This window comes from Glycine max, chromosome 10 (assembly GCF_000004515.6).
Source record: "Glycine max cultivar Williams 82 chromosome 10, Glycine_max_v4.0, whole genome shotgun sequence".
Classification (NCBI taxonomy): domain Eukaryota; kingdom Viridiplantae; phylum Streptophyta; class Magnoliopsida; order Fabales; family Fabaceae; genus Glycine; species Glycine max.
This window is the reverse complement of record NC_038246.2, coordinates 50,468,612-50,485,347: the sequence shown is the minus strand read 5'-3', so window position 1 is coordinate 50,485,347 and position 16,736 is coordinate 50,468,612. Positions and strand designations below refer to the sequence as shown.

The window sequence follows — 16,736 nt, the reverse complement described above, 5'->3', positions numbered from 1 at the left end:
AATTTTAGACCTACAGTAAATTAAAATTACACTAAACTATAATCGTAGCCACTGTAAATTTTATTTATTTTTCTGATGAAAGCCCTGTAGTTAAGGGGCACCGACATCATAAGAAAATAATGCCAACAATATTTCCTTTGGGCTGAGTTTAAAAAAAAAAAAGTCAATAAGCATACACAAGTCTAATTATTGTCTCAATCAAAATTTAACTGATGCGCTGCCTGAGGCAACACAATTGAAATCGATTTTCATGTTACAGCTTACAAACAATTTAACAACTGAATATGCTCAAAACTAAAAGTCAGATCATATCCCTCCCCCCCCTCTCTCTCTCTCTCTCTCTCTGGTGGAACAAAACTGTGTAACCAAGATACAACCTATCAACTTAAAAAACTAAAAATATTGGAAAAATGTGATGCTGAACACAAGGGTCGAATAAAACTCCAAGCCTTTAATTAAGGCTTTAACTATTAAGACAACAAAGAATCAAGCATTTCTAAAGGTTGAAAATCATTCCCCTGTACATTTCTCATGGGAAACTCCCATCAAATGAGATCTTGAAGGCTTGTGGAACTTCCTGTAATCATCAAGCTCAAACGAATTGTATTAAGTACTGGTACCCTGTCTGAAAACTTGGACCGAGACTCAGCTCCTGCTCAATATGAATCGCGACTCCAATATTGCTTGACCACACACAAAATGACCAACTAGGTCAATACAGATACAATGCTCACAATTGAATTATACTTGATATTTTGAAAGCTTTTCTTTTACTGGAGGCTCCAAAGCAGACATACACTGGTCCCATGCTCCATTGCGCAGCATCTAAAGCATAAACATGGGATTATAGTTTCATTTCCATGAGGAAAGTATTACAGCTATAACATAAACATATAATTCCCAAGGCAGATGCACGTCCAATAGTGAAGCAACACTAACCTGCTTATACCCATGCAAGACCTGGCAGACTTCATTGTGTAAATCTTCACTCCTTATTTCCTATAGACGTTAATAAAATTAGTTATATTACAGAAACCTTAAAACACTTTCTCTAAATTTTAAGATAGAAAACGATGATGGCAAAACATACATGCCAACTTGCAATGGCTTTGCACATGCAAACTAGCGAACTTAGAGCTCCAGAAGGATTAGCTTTAACCTGAAAACAAATGTAAAATACCCAATTACTTTACAAGTCTACATGTAAAAAATTTACCCAGTGAATAGGAGCATACCATAGCACATAGACCTCTAAAAGCATCCTCTTTCTCAACATCATCTCGTATCCTGCAAAAAACCCATCAAAGAGAGATTAATATACAAGATAACCAGCAATGAAACAGTGGACATCTAATATTATGGTCAATTTGTAAAGTGATGTTGAGATATTGGTTTACTCTCCTTTGTGTGTTACTATGCATGAATTCCAAATATTTAAATAAATACAGGATTACAGGCACAACTATTGACCGACAATTCTAAGTTCTCAGAAGGCATTATCTAAGATTTTATTATAAGGCAGAGGACTTTCAGTTCTTAATTAAGAGAGTAAATGCCTTGAACACAATCTGATGTCTTTTGTCTGATCAATACCATTTAGACTCCCAAGGAGATCTCAAACTGCTAGTAAAAAAGTTGATAATAAGATATTAAATGGGGATCCTCAATGTATGAATTTGACAGTAAAAATTACCCTAAGTCATATCTATAATGGATGTGGGATTTCAACAGTGATTAATGATTTAACAGCGATTAATGGTTGCAGTATATTGAAACTGAACTAATCACACTCTCAAGGGAACAACACTATAACCAATTTCTCATCTTATGTTGAAGACACTGTGTTTTGAATTCCCCAAGCCCCTCCAGGCCCTCCTAAACATATGGTGTATATAAAACATGAACTAAATCCATCTAAAAGATGAAAGGAGAAAACGAGAAATGAGCCACAAACAAATGATGAGTAATTTATTCACAAAATTTATCATGCACCAAAAATTGCAAAAGCATCTATGAATTTCAAACATTTTCTTATAGCAGCAAACTGAAGAGAACCAAAGACATTTGCTATGTGCTCATTGTGTAAGTCGCTACTAAATAAAACACATAGGTGCTACAACTAACATTGACAAAGCAGTGCACCAAGATTGCATGAAATGCTCCATATGTGGTGATACAAGCTCCGGACAGACCCATGCAAGCCTCCCCAGTGTTATTGCACTATTTTCTATAAGCGACTTGTTGAGTCCCTATAAACAGCAAGACAATCAGCAACTGAACATGAACAAAATTATAATTGAAGAATGTGATGTGATAATGACCTCCGCATGCTGAAGAATTGGGACCAGGCATGAAATTACAGTTAAAACAACAGGAGAAATTTCTTGATGAACCTGAAATTCAAAATTCATAATTCACAATGACTGATTTTATATAAAAATGAATAAAATGTGACGTGGAATAGTTAATGTCAGAAGATATTCACACTAATAACAGAATATCAGCAACAAGAAAAGCAAACTCATGTGGGAAAAAGAAACTTCAAACCCAAACATATCAGACTAGGTGTTATGTTGGATATTATTTAGCAAAACTGCAAAGACGGTGTCAACAGAATCTACTCCAATACTCAGTCAGAGGTGGAGAAGAAAATGAATTGTGCAACATCCAAAGCCTTCAATTAGACTGCTCGATTTCAACTCTGGAGTTTGTGAAATTAAGATTTAAAAACATGTGTTCAAAATTTAATGTGGAAGACATCAAACAAAAGCATCAATGAATCAATATATAAAGCTGTAATAATATATTATTAGCATATCTACAAAATTATCTGTCAAGAACCTACCCTAAGTATCTCAATTAGGAGTGTTTGTGGGACGGTTTTATCTGCCCCTACTGTAAAACATAATTTTAGTATTTTACATCTTTTTAGCATTTTTTTTATAAGATAGGAGGGCAAGTGACACAATGACAATAGAAACCGAACAGAACACGGCACAGCAAGCTAGAGTTACAATGCTGAAGCTTTAAGATGAAGGGCATGGTTGTCAACAACATCATACCATCCAAAGACCCAATATAACAGCGTCTAGCTTAAAACAAAAGATCAATAAGGCCCAAAACCTGAACTATACAATACATCAGTCACCACGCAAACAAAACAAGCACTGGTAGTGGTAAGCATGCTTGAATGAAGATGAGAGTACACTATAATGGGCCATGATTTGCAGTGTTTGGACACATGTCTATGATCCACATCTTGCTCATTTTTACATCAATTATAAAGAAACATAGAAGCTCTTGAATGTTGCTTCTGCGTCAGACGTGGTGAGAGAGAATCATACGTGCATTATAAAATCTTTTCCAAACATGCACTTCAATTGATTGGACCAGCCAGATGCACTTGGGTCAGACATTGAGTATGGTAGTTAAAGGTTTTTAATTAAAAAAAGGATTTAATACTTATGATTATTATAATATTTCATAAAAAAAATATTTAGACAGTTAATATTTTTAAAACAATAAATTAATTTCTAGACATTTTATTTTTATTTTTTAAGTAGCTATACAGCTGAATTTGAGCAGTCACTTTTTGTTATTGTGATTGATATGAGCAGAATATTGATCTATTTGAATTTTATGTTTCAATTCTATAGCCATACAGAGCTATTCACAGAATTGTTCAATTCACAATTCAGAAAATACGCCTTCTGATTCATCACAATTCAAATCTGGATTTGATAACCAAGGTTGTTACTTGTTAGTTATAGCCTGATTTCATTTGTCTCAGCAAGGCATTTTTTTTATTTTTTATTTTTGCTCAGCAAAAGTAGAATTAGTATTAGATGAGTACCAGAGGTACTAAGCTTACAATTAATGATGTCAAGCACTAGGTTCCAGATCAGACTTGCTGCAGTCTTGATAGGAACCCAAGCCTGAAATCAGAATTACATAATTTGAACAAAAACTGTAACATGATACTCCTACTCTAACGCATAAAACCTAATCGGAGATTGGTCGACCAGTGGTTAAAACTTGTCTCAAAATCCTTCTCTAAGTTACGAAGCCAAGTCTCAGCAAGGCATAGTTAGTAGAAGTTAGTTTCCATTACTAATAACAGAATCAATTCAGCCTAACTCTGTAACGGGGTTCAATTGGGACAGTTGCCTCAGCTCGAGTCTGTAAATAGTAAAAGCTATTAACAGAGTTCATTCAGTAATGAAAATATATAGATTAACAGATCCACTCTGATATCTTCCTACTCTCATTTTCTCTTCCAATCAAAGATTATAATATGGTATCTAGAGCTGGAATTTGACCCGAACTATTGCCTCACCATTCAGTCCTTTCCCCATTGCAGGTGATCCTCACCTTCCAACTTCATCTGTTCAAACATCATTCCCAGTTTCCAGAATGGCACTCAGTTTCCGTTTGATTGGATGAGAAAATTCTCATCTGAAACAGCAAGTTGAAGCTGATATCAAGGGATGCTATCTTCATCACTTTGTGGTCAATCCAGAGATTCAAAACCACTAAAGATGACCGAGACAATGGCAAAATCAGTGATGACTACCTTCATTGTGAGCAGAAAGACTAGCTGAATTTTACGCGGTCTCTCTACCACATATACATCATTTTTAGCATATGGATGGCCGTTTAACAATCACAGTATTCACTACTGTCTAACACAACTTTTTAAACTGAAGTTATCCTAATTCTTAATTATGACAATATCCATCAATGTCAATTAGTTTCTAGTTTCCATACATTTCTATCATTTTATCAGAAAGCAGCATTAAAAATTGCATACCTTAACTGCTAATTCTCCAATTGCCCAGCATGCATTATTTGCTACTGAAATAGCCTCCTTTACCTTAGAAATCTCCTGTACACCAGACACAATATAAGAATAAAATGACCAAATAAATGCAACCCTAATGGATAAGTTTATATCACGCACACACATACCAGTTGTTTGGCTGCAGCCTCAAGAAACTCAGACAAACGAGAGTCCAAATGAACCGAGCACACCTAGCCAAATTACCATCGTTAGAATTCCATCAACTAAAAGATACAGTGCACAGAACAATCCCTGCTCCCCTACAAAGATGTAAAAATAACATGTTTGGGTAGACCCAAACTTATTTCCACCCAGTCCCCCACCTTCACCAACCCCAAATAAATAAATAAATAAATTTTTGCTTTCAAAAAGTGGATTTACTTTCAAAAGACACCAGGGGCAAGGAACAAATTATGGCTATGTGGGCTTGGGTATAATGTATGCAGGTATACATGCAACTTACTCGCGCAAGGTCTCCAAGTAAGGCAAAGGCACTTTGTCTTACATCAGGAGCATCATCCACACAACAATGCAGAAGTAGGTCCCTCAAAGAACATTGTGCAACCTGCCAAATAGTGTAGATCAAGATAATCTCAAGAAATCATACAATTTCTGGTTTAATTAATCTCAATCAGATAACAATATGTCAAATAACAAAGGAAAGTTCAGAAGATGCAGAATTGCTGTCCATTTCAGGTTTTATGTATACATAAAAGAATTGAAGATTTGGAGGCAAGGGAAATATGCCTTTAAGGGATATGGATAGCATTAGCTGCAATTATTTTTGAAAACTAAAGAAACTAAAATAAAAGCCAAATTAAGGACTTCTCTGAGATTAAAAAATCTTAGAACAGCTTTAGTCATGATTGATTTTAGAAAGAATTCACTAACCTCTCTTACAAGGTTTGAAAAATTAGTTTATCGATGATTTCCTTTAAAGAAGTAAGTCTTGTAGAGAAAAAGATAATATCACGTTGGAACCTAAGAAATAATCTACGGTTGATGCCTCCAATCTTGCAAATGAAACCACCAAACATGAATTCACAATTATTCTTATTACTGAAAGGCAAACATTATGGTCATATTGAATATTGTAGATAATCCAGAAAAACTACTTCCATCCCCAAAAAGAATTAACTCCTTAATTTTAGAAAACTGAACATAATGTTGCCAAATATGCACTAATATAAAAAATGCCAAATATGCACTAATATAAAAAATAGATCTTTCTAATGTTGACAAGCATATGCCTGAATACAAGCCAACATATTTTACACGAAAAAAGAAGTAAAAAGGTGGAATAACAGCCAACCACACGTCTAATTCAGTATTAAAACTTACAGAAACAGTTCAACAAATACTGCACTTATTTTTTTATGTGAATAAGAATATCACAACAGATTTGCCCCATGATTGGAGGCATTTTGTAAATGAACACAAATATTTCTGGGAAAATAACATCTGAGAAGATGACAAATAATTTGCTAACAGAGAATCATGATCTCATATCAAAAAAATACAAATTTTGGATGAGTACCAAACTCTCTATCCCACTGCCAAGACCCTCTGCTAGTCCAGAAAGCAAATCAAGAGAGCATACAATAAACTCCTTGTCATACTGAACCCCTGTGGTGGCGGCAGGATCAGCCTGAAATAGAATGACACTCAACTTGTTGGAAGATAAAATAAAACCTCAAAATCAGACCCTTTTGGTACGTGGTAATACAGTAGTCTGCTAGACAAATCATAAATAATGCAAAAGTAACCAGAACCTTAGCAAATTGTTGGGTCTGGATTATATTTATGCACCTCCTAAATACAGGTTCAGCAAATTGAGTGAAACCAGTACCCAGAGCCTGTATAAAATGGAACACCATCAGAAACAAGAAAATAGATATGATGATACAGTTACAGTCCATACAAAAATTTCAAATTATATAGATCGTTCCCACAAATTCCACCCATATATTATCATGTAATATGTTGGAAAAACAGATGTGCATACATGTGATATAGATGTAAAGCATTCCAGGAGTGGAAAAAGATCTTTGTCTGAATTTGAAAGTTGCTGCCATTTCTCAATTAATGGTGGCATGAGAATGTCAAGATAAACAGGCTGCAAAACAAAGAGATACAGTAGGTCAAGAAATGTCTTTTGAAACGACGGAGAGAATAATGACAATAAATCATGACAATAACTTGGGGAAAAAAGAAAAGTTTAGTTTGAGGAAGAAGGATGTTTGTTCTACCATGCAATGGATTACTAATAAAAAGTAGCATACCTGATTCAGCTCTCCTCCAACAGCTTCAGCTAGAGTTCCAATAGCATCATATACAATTCTGAGGTTTCGTCTCTGAAGTTTAGAACAAAAGACTACAATTAAAGATGTCTGAGCATACACATAATGATAAGAAATGTAGCACAATATCGTAACAATAGAGGTCATCCAAACATGATTTATTTTACAATAAACAAATACTATGTATTAACTATTAAGGTCAGAAAATCACCTGATATTTCCCAAATGCAGTCATTAGGTGCTTTAGTATAATTTCCAAGCGTGGTGCCAACTCTTCAGCAGCCTCCTATCATAAAAGTTTAGTAAACCAAATTTCAGATTTATATAAATTTAAAATAAATCAAGTAATTGAATCAATTCATTAAGGGTAAATGAACAAAAATTGTAGTCAGAACCTCTTCCAGCGTTGCAAAAGCTGAACAAGCAGCCTCTTGAACCCGCTTATTATCATCCAAAATTCTTCGTAGAAGACCCATAAGAACATTATCAAACTGTTCATAGCCTTTCGGATGCCCAATACCCTAAGACACAAATTCAAAGAAGACAACCTTGAAATGACAATTATGTAAGTGCTCTTTATTTAACTATGAATTACTAAAATTAGATATCAGATCATATAGGTGTTATATATAATATTTGCTCCAGGTTGTCATTCTCCAATAATCTGGACAACATACAATATTCCAATAGATCAAGATCCTTTGACACTGATGCAAGATTTGGCAACTATCTATGAACTCATATAAAGTGATTTTGATCAATCAACTATTTAATTATAACTAATTATCAAGTGGATCATCCATGCCAAATTTTATAAGCACAATATGCATAAGGGCCGAGGCAAACCTGCAACCCACTCATGATTTCTGTGAAATATTCACCCTATGAAGTTATTTTTGGTATAAGATTATTTTTTATTTTCACCTACGTTAACAGATTGTCAATCTGTGATGCATATGCATTCTTTAGTTATATTATAGTTTATAACATCTATAACCTCAAACTTGAGTGTTAAATACACTAATATAAAAGTGATGGAGCATATTAAAATAATTAGTTAAAATAATAACAATGATCAGGAATAGAGAACATAACGTATTTATATACATTGAGAATTTAATAATTAGGAATTTGAAAGTAATTGAGATTTAATATTGCCATAACTTTGCAGAGACCAAAATCTTATAGAACATTAGAACTGTAAAAGCATCAGTGCCAAAATAAACATAGCTGTGCAATAGCAGATGAGGGGACAAAATACATTCATACCTGAATAATAAATTTGCTAAATCGTGATAGTGTCCAGCATGAAATACTTCGTATCAGAGGAAACTTATCATCAAGAAGAGGGACAAGAAATGCCACAATCTATAAATGCATAACAATCAATTGTTTAATATTCTGAATCAGTAAGAAGCAAGGGCCACATAAAGTAGATCATAAAACCAGACTCAGTAAAATAAGAATGACAGTGACTAAGATTAACAAAATGTTGTTAAGGAAACATTTTCCTTCTTTTAATATGAACAATGTTGTCAAAATCGAGATCCTACTTAAGATTGGGAAGGGGGTCCAAGATGGTAAAGCATAGGATTGTAACAATGTTCATAAGATCCAACCAAAATGTAAAATTATACTATTATATACACACAGTCACGCACATAGAGAATAAGAGAAAAACCTATCAACATTGAAGCAAACTTAAAACTGAAGTTTCATCACCATAACATCCAAAACAACTCATGATTAGTCACATAAATAACCACCAGCCCCTGCCCCACTATCAACTTGCCCAGCAGAAGCCATTTTTCAGTGATTACAAAGCAAACCAAAACATTAAACCAGAACCAGAGATAGGGAAGATGTGTGAAGATGTACAGGGAATCAGCAAGGCAGCAAAAGAGAAAGTCAAGAGAGATGGGGAAGGAGGCTTCAAGACAGCAAAGGCAGATGTGCAAGAGAGATAGCATAGATGAACAGCGGCTCAGAAGAGATGCTGTGACCTGCAATGGGCTTGGGCACAGATGCGAAGGGCTTGATTGAGAGATGGAGTCTGTTATGGAGGGGAAAGTCACAATTTTGGGCACAAATATGGGTTTGTGTGAATCGGGCTGTGCAACCTTACCCAAAAATCTCTAATTTCAGGATCGAAAAACTCAAACGATCTCACTACGATCCTACCTGCTTGCGATTTCAGGTGCGATCCAGATCAGGACAGGGCAGAAGGATTGTAAGATCGCACAATCTTACAATCTAGATATCAATTTAGTAACATTTAGCATGAATTTGAAATTGCAACTCGCCGAGAAAGAATCACAAGCATGTAACAGTGATTAAACAACTAAACATAAGCAAGAATAGATCAGTACAAAAAGAGGAGGGGGAGAGCAACATTGCAAAAAAGTGATTTACAAAGCATGAATGATTCTAGAAGTAATCATATTTTTTGGAACAGGAGCAGAGCAGCTATACTGAAAGGAATAAATATTTTCTCCAATGACTAGTAATAATAAATGGAAATAATAAATTGTGTAGCCAGAGAAGCAAGAAACAAACATGCACAAAGGGGGTTTAGGTATAAAGGGAGTGAATACAGAGAAAAATACTTTGAATAACATTTATTTGTGTATTATGATGTATGTAAAACTTAGAACACTAACCCTAATTTTGATCCTAACTATAATAAGGAAAAAATAATTGAGATATAACAACACTACGTTACAAAATCATTCAGGCATACTTTAATCAAATTTTAAAACAAATTAAACTATTTTTCCCACAATCAAGCCATTTGCTTTTGGATAAAATTCATCAGAACCAAAGAACAGAAAATACCTCCAACAGATGCGGATAAAGACCATTGATGCAACCTTCACCTATAGCACCAAGAGCCAAGACAGCAGCTTCCCTATCTTTCCAAGCATCATCCCCACCAGCAGACAACTTAGCCTGCACAAATCCTCAGAAATTTTAGTATATCCTCATAAAAAGAAAGCCTTGCGGAGAAACGAGCGTCATAATATAGTTTTCATAGATGTCTCATATATACACCTATGTTAGATCCACTATCATTATGCATGGTCTGCCTTTAATAAATACCATTTCAACTTGTACTCATTCTTAGCCACAATGATAATTAAAACGGATCGTCATCACAAAATGATCACAAGAAGCTTAAGTTAAATCACCTGAACAATAGGCATAAGAGTCGGAAGGATCTCATCTCCAAACACATTTGAAAGAATATCAAGAGCAGCTGCACTGCATTTCCGTAAATTCCATGTGTTGACAACATCGTCATCCTGTAAATAGGAAAAATAAAGTTTGACTTCAAATTAGCAAAGCATTTTTTATCATTCCTTCTTTCAAAAGCTACACACACCCTATTAAATAAGGGCAGGAAAATTAATCAAATAATTAGAATAAGCAATCAATAGAGAAAGTACAACATACATCGTCTTCTACTTCATCCGATCCATGAAACCTTGATACGTGAAATCGAGGTTTAAGATCCTGTGGTGCAAAACACACAAAATTAGAAATATGATGGTCTCAAATTAAAGAAGACTCGGTAAGTCAACTAAAAAAAAATCACACCTGATCTCGATCAGGTTGAGAACCATCTTCCTGGGAAAAAAACATTGCGCAAACAAATGAAATCATATAAGCAAGAAGTAATTGAAATCCACCTATAAATACTAATCAATCCAAAAGACAACCTCAGCTTCAATAACTGATTCATCATCATCTGCATAAGCCATGTTTGACAACAATACCTACATAGATGCAACAAATGAACTTCAAATTCCAAATCTTACATGTTAAAACAATTATAGAAGAAAAATTGTAAAATTTGATTTACTGGAATAAGACGGGGCAAGAATTCTCTTAAGTTTTCAGGTGGCAGTTGAGCATCACAATAAGCAGACCTGCAATAGAAATTATTAAAAAAGAGAAAGATGCTAAATAGCTAGGATATAAAAAAGACAAAGTTTAAGTACAGTTTAAAACTTTAAATACAGTTAACAAGAAATATATCATCACTGTGTAATAGAAACATCAAACTCCTATTTGCATCAGCATGATAACTGTAGAAATGGGAAATTCATTATGCATATACCATCCTAGTAACCAACGACAAACCAAATGAACCCCATTTATCAATCTCAGACAGAAGTATAAAATGAATATACATAGCTGGACAATAGTATGGCTTGGAAACTTGGGTGTAGAATAATTCATCAGGCTGGCTATACCAGAGCAAATTTGGGGACAAAAGTGATTTGGAACAAGTACTTGATCAAGTTTAAAAACAAAATGAGCTTGACCAATGGTCTAAAATTCTAAAATTATACAGCCTGGGGAGAGATACTTCTTGAATGGGAATATATCACAACAACCTGAAACCCCCTCCCTCCTTAACAAAAAGTTAACACAATAAAACAAAATACACATAACTAAGTTCATTATTTTCCTTGTGACTCATATCAATATCTAGAAGCTAAATGATGAACTCTGGCTACTAGCTGTAACATTAAGAAAATAACATCCCAAACAAATAGTACCAAAATTCACAGGCTTCAAGGGCTACTTCATCATCTGTATCCTTGTTGACTTGTAACATGTATTCAATCACATTCCGTAAATGTGGCTGCAGTGAGTTAACAATTACAATAGATAAGAAAGAGCATATAGAAATAACATTAATTTTTAAGAAAGCACATCAGCAAGAGATTTGGTGCTTGCTGGTATAAGTAGTTGGAAAATTAGAAATGCAAGATATTCTGATTTTACTGTTTCCAAATGAATTTTACTTACTCAAATAAGTAAACACCTAGATATAGTGTGACAAAGAATAAAATAGATCAACCACCTCAAAGTGCAACATTCCAAAAACAATAAGCATATTCAATTAACTTTACAAACTCCAATGAACCAAAACAAGCGCACCTCCAAGAAAGATGGGCGGACTTCAATTAGCTGAACAAATGCTGCACAAACCTGGTCATCAATAGCAACTAGGATGGTTTCAATTGATTCCAACATTAATAAGAAATAGTAATAACTCATTTGAACAAAAAGCAGTTAATCAAAGTCCTTGTGAAATATCAGAAATTAAAAGATAGAATACACACCGAGCAGAGGACAGGGTCAAAAGACCAAATCCTTCAACTACTAGCAATTCAAACTAGCAAGAATAAGCTTGGTTTGGAAAAGAAACATTAAGTAATTCAGCAATAAACCAATATTGGGAAACATTTCATTTGAGACTTAGAGTTATACATCAAATACATGCACATAATGCATTAAGAACTCACCAACTTCCGTACTTCAGCAACAGGGTCATTAGCGAGAATAAACAAACCTTGAAGATATTGATCCATGGATACATATAAGGCCTGTACAAAACCATTGAGACTATTACTATCAATTCCAAACTTCAGTAATACTTTAATAACCAGAGAACTGAGATGATAGAATTAGAGTCTCACAATACACTTACAGAAGGCATTAACATAATGTATTGATTTACAGAACCCAATGATAGCTTTCTCAATGAAGCATGAGGAGATTGGAAAAACTGAAACAAAAATAAAATAAAAGGAAAAATAAACAGTTGAGGATACAGTTACAAGAGATGAAAGAAAACAATTATAAAAAGAAAATGCTGATGTTACCCGAAACAATCTGGGAAGAAATATGTTAATAGGGCGTTCTGCTAACCCTGGTACATCAGAGTCAAGATATTGAGGAATATCCTCACAGATCTGCACGCACAGTAAAACATTTAGTGCTAAAAAGGTATTACAGGAAAAAATGTATGAAATATTAAGTATCGGTTGCTTAGACTAATGTTTCCAGCCAGTTAAAATAATAGTACTTACAAATTCTTCACCCATATGACTTTAATTTTTCAATTGTATGTGTTATATATCAGACTTAACCAAATCGGAGATCAAAATCATGAACTTTATTTGCATGAAAAAATCAACAAAGGAGATTTAGCATCATGGGAAGAAGGAAGGGAGATGATCAGCAAAAAGAGATCAGGAATGTAATATATGTCATTTTTTTTATTTTTTTGGCTTAATTACACTTTTGATCTCATTAATTTTAGTAGAGTTCACTTCTGCTCCCCCTTAGTGTTACTTGGAACAATGTTGTTCTTATAGTTTCCAAAATGCAATTTAAGTCCCCTATCCCTATCAGATTAATATTGATGTGGCACACGTTTTGGCCAAGGTGGCATTGGGTAGGCCACATCATTTTCAATTTAACAAAACCAAGAGTTGTCACATCATCACATTTTATGCCTTGAAGCATCAGATTGACAAGGAATTTCATTAAATCAATTTGAGAAGTATGAGGATAACATTGCCACAAAAGAAACGAGGGATACCAAAATCAAATTTTAGTAAAACTAAGGCGACCAAAAGTATAATTAAGCCTTTTTATTTTCCGGCACCCCTGATGGTAATGTTTTCTGGGGTTCCAAAAAGATAGTATACACGCTACATCCACTGTATCAAAGTTCCCACCAAACCCGAAAACGAATGGATTTGGTACAGAAACAAAGACAAAGGATTCCCACAAAAGCACCAAAAAAATTGCACTTTATGTATCATATATTTTTCTTCGTCGTAGATGCACCAAAATGGATCAATCAGAAGCTGAAAAGAGGGAGGGGATGTTGAAAATGTCAACCATTTACTACCAAACAGTACATGAGAGTTGCAGCACTATTCTCAATTCAACATTTTTAATGATCCGACCATTCGATCACTCTTTGAGAAAAATCCTAATCACTGCATTTGGTATTTTGTGTGGGTCCATGTTGATGTGTAATTTGCTTTGATTTGAATAATTCTGTTGTCATCATCTAATCCCACTTAGTCCTTACCTCTTTCAATTCTTTCATTCTAATAAAAAATCTTCTTTATCAAATAATAATAAACTTCTCTTCTTTCTCTACAAGGGTTCTGAGTAGCACCCACCAATCCATATAATGAAAGTACTTTCATTTTCTTTGAAGATTTGATTTTAGCCAGAACTACAATTTAAGAACATTATTGACTCTAAAATGGAGACCATACCTTGGATAACGCATCCATAGCACCTTCCATGTGATTTAGATCATTACTATCCAAGCAACTTACGAGGGCTTGCAACAATTCAGGCCACCCAACAACTCCTTCTATTTGAACAACAACACTAATAATAGTTCCTGCCGTAGACCTTATGTGCTTATCTGCTGCACCAAGACAAGGCAGCAACTCTGATTTCACATACTGTTGGTATGCAGGCTGCATAGATTTGAACATGTTTCTGAGGTTATTCTTCAGATATAACCCCGCAGCCTGCCGAACCTCCACTGATTTTCCCTGTTCAATAGAAATCACCACAGCAGCATTAGTATCAATGCTACATCAGTATCACTTGAACCACAACTGATGCAATTTTGAAAATAAATAAACAAATAAAAGTCTCAAAATGTTATTCCAGGCAAAGCCATCCAGGTTAAACTTATTTCCATGGACCACTAGAATAATTCAAAACATCTGAGAGACACTAAACTTTCTAGATGTTATTCCAGACACACTCATGTATGTTTGGTTTCCCATTACAAAAACACAACGCGTGTAAAACATGTCGAAAAGCGAAAGTTATAAGAAGTTGCTTCGCTGTTAACGTGGAAACTTGATGCGATTTTCCTAATACTTGACGCGAAACCAAACATACTATAACCTATTTCAAAACAAGTTAGAGGAAACTAAAACAAAAACAAAAACAATAGAGTTGACTAGTGTCATATTATCATTAACCGGTTGGTGCAAATTGATGAAGTAACAGTAACAGACAAAATAACAGAATAAAAAAAACAAAGAATAATAAAAACATAGTCGCTTCCTTCATCAAGTTGAGTAGATTTCATTCAGAACAATCAAATCAAGCACAAATACACAACGACAAAGAGTTCCGCATCACACAGACTTAAATCAAACCAAAAACCGCAAGGCGATCCTCACTCTTGTAGATAGTAGTAGCAGTAGCAGAAGAGTGAAGTGGAAATTGGCGAATGAATAAATACCTCGGCACGGGAGAAGATGAAGGCGAGGTAATTGTTGAAGTCAGGGAGGTGCGAGTAGCGCTGAAGGTGTTGCCAAATCTGAGCCTTATCGGCGGAAGAAGAATGCGAAATCTGCTGCTCAAGGAGGCCGCAGATCTCCTTGAACCCTTGCTCCTGAGGCTGCCACGATGGAGTCGGCGCCGCCATCGTCACCGGATTCCGCCCACGCAAATTGGGGTTTTGCGGTGCTTGAGAGAGGTTTTTGGAATATTTGTGGGTGCAGCACAGAGAGAGAAAAACGACACCAGTTTTTAAATGAAACGCAGAGCAAGAGGCTCCGTTTGGCAAGCAAAACAATACAAAAAAACTTATTGTTCTGCCAGCAAACCCTCGCCTCGTCACGCTCACTGTTGGCCGCTTGCGTTGCGTTTAGGTTAGGCCTTTGCTTCGTTGGGCTATAAAAGGAAATAATAATTCAGCTTCTCATCATCGTTTTTTCACTATTATAATCTTACGCAATGTTTTGTAATCTGCCTGTAATTGTAGATAGTATGGTCATTACGTCAATAATAAGAAAAATGCGTCTTTTGCAATACAGATTGGGTCTTGCTACTTGCTGTGTTAGGGGAACCATCAATCAAATCATGTCCGTAGCCAAGGAAGTTATTATGTCCAGGGACCAGAGTGCTAATTTGTTACTATTAATCTTCATTTATTATCATATTGCTATGAAATCATTTTTGGAGTATTTCACTCTAAACATTATTTATTTCATACTAAGATTAAAATTAAAATTTTAAATCACTTAATTGAAAAATACAAATTATTATCTTATGTGTCAATTTTTGTTGATTACTTACTCCTAATAACTTAACCTTTCAGTACTCGTTCATCAAAACATACAGGGCAGGTTCTTTTTTTTTTTGTGCTCATAGGTCTCTTATGTTTCGGGAAATAAAAATTTAATTTGCTATTCCCCGTAACATTTTCCGATAAAATTAATGCATATCTAGCTATTTACCTTTGGCTATTCAAGACAACTAAATGGTTTTTTTTTTTACACGAAGATAATTAATTGTTAAGTCACACTTTTAAATTAATTATTGCATAATTAAAAACTGTTTTTTTTTATGTAGACTACATGAATACTCCACTACAAGCAATCATTTTCAGCTTGAAAAAATCAATATGGCAGGATTACTTGTTTTTTACCAAAGTCTTTCGTATTTACCTTTTTTTAAGAAGAATAAAACAACCCGAACTAATCACCCGTGAATTGTGATTAGAAAAAATTGTTTTTTTAATTAATAAATGGGACATAGAGGCCGAAAAAAATAACAAATCGCCATAGGAAAACATTAAGTACCATAGAATCCTCCCTCCCTCAAAAGAATAATAATACTAAAGAAAAAGAACTTCAATAGGTTTAGCATATACACCATATTATTGAGAAGGGATGCACTCTAAAATATGATTAACACTAATGAGCATCCTATTTTGTAACATAACGCATGGTGAGAAGAATCAC

General features: G+C 34.6%; 1 protein-coding gene across 1 annotated transcript; it reads right to left on the bottom strand.

Moving 5' to 3' along the window:
* Window positions 1-189: 189 nt before the first annotated feature.
* On the bottom strand, window positions 190-15,667 carry LOC100792837 (transportin-1). Its single transcript, XM_003536677.5, has 29 exons — window positions 15,230-15,667; window positions 14,235-14,522; window positions 12,819-12,908; window positions 12,644-12,721; window positions 12,459-12,539; window positions 12,091-12,141; window positions 11,706-11,791; window positions 11,003-11,069; window positions 10,860-10,916; window positions 10,738-10,767; window positions 10,594-10,653; window positions 10,329-10,442; window positions 9,976-10,089; window positions 8,410-8,508; window positions 7,536-7,661; window positions 7,352-7,426; window positions 7,123-7,194; window positions 6,846-6,956; window positions 6,613-6,696; window positions 6,378-6,488; window positions 5,304-5,405; window positions 4,969-5,031; window positions 4,811-4,885; window positions 2,322-2,393; window positions 2,125-2,249; window positions 1,236-1,287; window positions 1,091-1,159; window positions 940-999; window positions 190-825 (listed from the first exon to the last, which is right to left on the bottom strand). The coding sequence occupies exons 1-29, from the start codon at window positions 15,413-15,415 to the stop codon at window positions 742-744; spliced, it is 2,682 nt and encodes an 893-aa protein (XP_003536725.1). The 5' UTR covers window positions 15,416-15,667; the 3' UTR covers window positions 190-741.
* Window positions 15,668-16,736: the final 1,069 nt, after the last annotated feature.